Source organism: Elaeis guineensis, chromosome 10, assembly GCF_000442705.2.
Source record: "Elaeis guineensis isolate ETL-2024a chromosome 10, EG11, whole genome shotgun sequence".
Lineage (NCBI taxonomy): Eukaryota > Viridiplantae > Streptophyta > Magnoliopsida > Arecales > Arecaceae > Elaeis > Elaeis guineensis.
In genome coordinates, this window is record NC_026002.2 from 20,161,673 (window position 1) to 20,167,708 (window position 6,036).

Genomic DNA, 6,036 nt, shown 5'->3' on the forward strand with positions numbered 1-6,036 from the left:
GATCTTGACTGCCCCAAGAGCAAAGAATAATCCTATAAGTAGATCCTTGGAAGCTCAAAGCATCAACAATGTCGACCCAATCTAATTAAAGTAGAGATGAGCTATGAAACTAGTGGCAGAAAGAACCCTTAAGAGGATCTTTGAAAGCTCGATGCATCAGCAATGCCGACTTAACTTAAGATTTTTGAAGGAATAATCACATAAATATACTCAAATATACCTCAAGGATGAGCCAAGCTAAAGAATATGCTATCTCGACCTATGCTATCCAACTTAAGAAAGCTTGGGGAAGCATTATCAGCTGGTCCTTGTTTGGATATCCTGTAAAGAATGAAACTTGATTATTAGAGTGATCAAGGATACTTATATGGATAATATGAATCTCAACATCCTATAAAGATCTATTAGAAGATTAAAGAGGTGATGAATATGGTCTGACAACAAAAAAAAAGTATTATATTTTATATAAATATAAAGATTACATTAATTCCTCTAAATTTCAATCAAAAGGCCAATACAAAGATGTAATGCCCTAGTTTCATTTGGAGGCCTATTTGACTCTTTTGAGTCTTTTCCACCTTGTTTGGATAGCTCATGATATTAGCTCGGAGGAAACTATCATGGTATATTTAACCATCTTTCAAAATACACCCAAGACCAAATCTATTCTTGTTGTTGTATTAAAGCTTCACTTATTCTTCTTTTAAGAGTCATGTCTTACAAAGATTAGTTAGTCTTGTTCTAAGAGATTTGATCTGGTTTCTCCAAGTTGGCCAATGAATGGCTAGTGATAACAACTTTAACCAAGCTATGTTGAAGATCATTGGCCTAATCTACTAAAAGGTAGGTCAAATATTAATAGAAAATAAGCAATGCAAAAGAAGGCTAAGAGGGCCTCGTTATTTTGTTACATTCAGCTATGCATAGACTGAAAAGGTTGAATATATAAGGTACTCACTTCACCCCCAATTTAGGCTAATGAATCCTTCACCATCTTTAACCTGCCAAAGCTTCAAGGCAATCTGATGTTCTAATTGTGATGATTCATCGTCGATGATAGTTGAGGTAGAATGAATGTAGCGGGTTAGAACTTGAATGCTGGCATAGCTAATAAGGATAAAAATACAAAAGGTCCACTCAAGTAAACCATAAAAAGTTTCGGGTATAGGATCAACCAAAGATTGGTGAGAAGCAGTTGACTTGCTATATTGAAAAGTTGAGAATTAATTCTAATATCATAGTTCGGCAAGAAGACCCACATGAGATAATATCTAGTCATACCTGAAAGATTAAAACACACAAGGTGACCAAAACTTGGTCCTGTTCACTATGGCGACCAAAGGAATATTAGGAAGAGATATTAGATTAGAAAGAACGAGTATTAAAGAGAATTATAGAACAGACTTATAACAAGATGTACTCCAATGAAAAATGAATCAAATCTCCATCAATGTGGATGGTAAAAAAAAAATTCCTATGAATATAGAAGACCTTTCCAGTAATACGAGGATCGTTTGGATACATAAAAGTAATCCATAAAAGAAAATATGGCAAGAGCAAAAGGCTTGAAAGAAATCAAATGAGATTTAAGTGAATTTGCCAAAGGCAAATATTTGATAAGAAAGTGATCCTTGGTCAGCGGCATTGTCAAGAAGTATGAGAGCCTTAATGCTTGATGGGATTGGTCCATGGTCCCATCATAGCTCCAACTATGGCATTTTGAATAAGATTAGTTCATCCATAATTTTCTGATTGAAGAGTGGATCAATGCAAAAGTCAAACTTGTTGAGCTGGGCTTAGACTTGTCATTGTTGATACATCTCCTGAAGTTTTCTATCAACATCGGCATCTCCATCCAAATAATATCTAAGTGTCAGGACGAGGAATGTCCCAAAGTGAAATCTTGTTAGACCATAGAGTTGGGGAGCACCTTTGGTGGCCATGCTTAGGGCTTCTTGGTTAGCCATGCTAGATTGATCGGACTCACCCTAAGCTGTGGGGGTAAGACTAGTGGCTTTATAGTGGTATATGAGCTAGAGTTGGGTTCCGATTATTTTGCAACTGCTAGGGTGCCATAGACCTTTATGTTCTTTAGACTACTATGATCAGAGCTTGCATCTGCTGGATGAGTAGATTAAAATGCTCGAGGGTGACCACTATTAGAGGCTGAGGTAATTGAGATGGTGGTACTCTAATTAGGCTCAATAAAGAGCCATTGGAGCGATTTGAAGTGTGTGATGCCCCCCACATGATCTCATTATGATTCTAAATTTCTCTCTTCTAAAACGGGTCAAATGCCCTTTTTTTAGCATCAATATATTGCTACTGAATTTTGAGATCGGACATAGGTCAATATGGCCCGAAGTTAGGTAAGATCAATGATGTTGACGAGGCTCCTGATTTCAAACACTGAATTTAGAAAGAAGTCCTCTTGTCGGAGTTTTTCAGGTATGGACCATCGGATGCCCAAGTTGTCAGTTGAAAATCAAAAATAGCAAAGAGAGAAAAGGAGAGAGAAAATGAGAGAACGAAGATCTTGATTGTTAGAAAGACTTACCACAAGGTCCTCTACCTCCCGTTAATTATAGAGATGAGGTTAGTGGCTAACTCCATGATGAGTAGCGGCTATTCTGATGGTGATTGTGCCTGTAGTGACCATGTACCATGGCTAACTCGTTGCTTAAATGTGCCATAAGGCTAGTCACATCGTCCGGCTATATCAGGTGCCTTATCCACGTGACAATGATTGTGATAACGTTTCTGGCCTTAACTACCTTCGAGTATTGTTGGCTGGTGCAATCGTGACTTCAAGTCATCCACAATCAAGGTAAGGAGATCGGTTGGTCATGCCAAACTGATCCATCTCAGATCATATGGAGATCAATCTAAATATTTTCTTCATTGTATTTATAGGGATGAGGATTTAAATCTGCATGATTGGAATCTCAAGATATACGGATGAGTAATTGAGATCTTTTCTTATCTTTCTGGATGGTGAGAATATGCCTTTTTTGTCGTACGTGTTGTAATTTAAACGCTTTGTTTACTTACTGGTTGGTTATGATATGCGTGTTATCATTTACTGATTTTTTTTGAGGGTTAGTTGGCTGTTGATTTTACTGGCTATGTATTATCATTTGATTTGTCGGGCTGAGAGGATGGCCGCAAGTCTGGGCCATATCAATTAATTTATCTTCTGTGGTAGAGCATGGGGAGGGGATCGAGGAGAAAATGGGTGGCAAACGTGTGAACGATAAAGGATAACATGCGCTGCTATTCCCCGTCAGCGCGAGCATGAGGCTCCCTCCTCCCTTCATATGGAGGGCCTCCTCAGGTCGTATGGAAGAAGACCCACCACACCCACACCCGCACAGCCAGCCTGTCTCTTTCTTCTGCGGGAGGCTGCTGACGGACAACCTGCTGTACAAACATTATTCTACGGTTTCCATGACTATTTGCACACCAATTCAAAGGAGATGACGATGATCATGCGAAGGGCCCATCACCAAAGGAAAACATGCCCACCCCGAGACCCCTGGGTCTCATTTCTCTATTTCTAGTGGCCGGTGGGAGGACCCCGGCGTCATAGCTGGCACCGGAGTGTCGGGCACGTCCTCGATCTCCGCCACCTCCTCCACCAACATGGACGGGTCCGCACTGGAATCGTAGCGCTGGATCACCAACACCGACGCCGACGTCGAGAACTCCGAGCACGCCAGGTAGCTTCCCACGGGACCCAGCTCCGCGCAGTCCGTCCGCTCCACGAGCCGCGGCACCCCGGACTGCGGCGACCTCCCCACCAGAAAGAGGTTGCACCGCCCCAAAGCCTTGATGGCCCTCATGACTTCCGCTCGCTCTGCCACCGCCTGCTCTTCGTACTCGACGGACGGCGAGTTCTCCGGGCGCTTGTTCACCAAGTCCGACAACGCTGCCCCGTCGGCGGCGCTCTCGTCGGCGTCGACTTCTCCAGAGGGAGGTGGCAGAAGGAAGCGAACGACGGTAAGCGCGATGCCTGGATGCTCGGCCATGCGGGCGCCATAGGCGAGGGCCTCGCGGTCGTCGGGACCTCCGAAGAAGAGGACCGCGATGGCATAGGAGACATCGCTGGCCAAGACCTGGACCGCGCCACCGAGTCCGCGGTCGACGAGGATGGCGACGGAGCAGGGGGCGTGGCGAAGGACGCGCTGGTTGACGTTCTGGTAGGCGGTGCCAAGGGACTCGAGGGAGCCGTCGGGGCTTTGCGTCTTGTGGAAGGGCAGTATGATGAGGGCGACGCGCTTCTGGATGGCGCTGGCAACGATGTCCTCGTGGATGGTGTGGAGGTCGGAGATGGCCGTCATGGGGCGGATGGCGACACTGCTAAGCTGTTGGTAGGCCTCGAAGGCCACCACCACCTGGTCGCCGTTCCCCGCCGCTCCCCTGTTGAGCTTGTTCCAGAAGGGGAGCCCATTGCGGCGGGCCTTGTGGACCATGGAGATGGCAGAGGAGCGCTCGGAGAGCTCTATGAGGTGCATGGCGTAGACGGTGACGCGACGGCGGCGGGTGCCGCGGGAGGACTCGATCAGGTTGATCATGGTGGGGATGTTGCAGTTGCCGTGGAAGCAAGCCAAAACGCGGAGCTCGCTCTCGGCGTCGGCCCGCTCCACGGTACGGTGCTTGTAAGGCGTCCCGCGCCGTGCCGGCTTGTAGATGGCCATCACGATGGGCGTGGTGATGAAGGTGGTGAACAGCGCCATCAGCACCAGGATGGCGAACGACTCGTCGTTCAGCACCTGTCGAAGAGTTACAAACAACCCGTAATCGGGTGGGTCACCCTCCAACGTAACAGAATCAAAAGAAAACATAAACTTCACATAACCTAACGGAACGCAATTAGTGTTGAGTCACCACCTTGCGGTCCTTGCCGATATTGAGGACGATGAGCTCGACGAGGCCCTTGGTGTTCATGAGGAAACCGAGGGTAAGGGCCTCCCGAACGGGTATCCGGACGATGAGTGAGACGATGACGGTGCCGGCAATCTTGCCAAGGCAAGCGTTGGTGATGACCAGGACTAGGAGGCCCCAGGAGCGGGCCCCACTGATAGTGGCGACGTTGGTCTTGAGGCCGCTGGACACGAAGTAGAGGGGTAGGAAGAGGCCGGAGATGAGGTCCTCCACCTTCTCGATGAGCACCCCGGCGAAAGGCCCGTCCTTGGGAACGATGATGCCCACGATGAAGGCCCCAAAGAGGGCATGGATGCCGATGGTGTCCGTGACGAAGCCCGCGGCTAGGACAGTGGCGAGAGTGGCACAAATGTAAGACTCCTTAACAGGCTCGCCATCAAGGCAGCGGCGGGCCATCCAGGCGAGGGCGGGGCGGAGGAGGATGGCGGCAAGGGCGACGAAGGCGGCGCCGGAGAGGAGGACCCAGAGGGAGACAAGCGGGGAGCCAGAGCCGGAGAGGGCGACGGCGAGGGCGAGTAGGATCCAGGCGGCGACATCATTGACGGCAGCAGCTGACATAGCCATGCGTCCTAGGTCGGTAGTGAGGAGCTTGAGTTCTGCGAGGATGCGAGCAAGGACGGGGAAGGCGGTGATAGAGAGGGCAACGCCCATGAAGACCAGGAAGGGACCCTGACGTGTGCCCTTGACGACAGTGGTGCGGAGGACGACGGAGGTGCCGATGCCCAACACGAAGGGGAGGGAGATGCCCGCAAGGGCGATGGCCAGAGCTTTCTTGCCAGTGCGTCGAATGGCCCGGAGGTCCAGCTCCAATCCAACGAGAAAAAGAAAGAACAAGAGGCCGAGGTTGGCGACGGTGTCGAGTACCGTGAGGCTCTGGTTGGGGAATACGGAGTCTAGGAACCTCTTGTTGCGGCCCAAGGCCGAGGGGCCCAGCAGGATCCCTCCCTGCCGCAGTACGGTATTGATTCAGCGTTAGAACCCATGTTCGACGGCAAATCTTGCTCACCAGCGTCTAGTAAATTAATAAACAAACAACCAGCGGCGACACTAGTAAAAAGTAAGAAGCTCTATACTGGATTACATATCAAGGTT

At 48.5% G+C, this 6,036-nt stretch overlaps 1 protein-coding gene across 1 annotated transcript in view; it reads right to left on the minus strand.

The window, feature by feature from the left end:
- Positions 1 to 3,039: 3,039 nt before the first annotated feature.
- The window catches only part of LOC140851905 (cation/H(+) antiporter 19-like), a 6,311-nt gene continuing 3,314 nt past the window's right edge, over positions 3,040 to 6,036 (minus strand). Inside the window, exons 2-3 of the mRNA XM_073244024.1 lie at positions 4,891 to 5,889; positions 3,040 to 4,772 (exon numbers count right to left, since the gene is read on the minus strand). Of these exons, the coding sequence (XP_073100125.1) occupies positions 3,543 to 4,772; positions 4,891 to 5,889 (2,229 nt within the window). The 3' untranslated portion in view covers positions 3,040 to 3,542. The remainder of the gene's footprint in view (positions 4,773 to 4,890; positions 5,890 to 6,036) is intronic.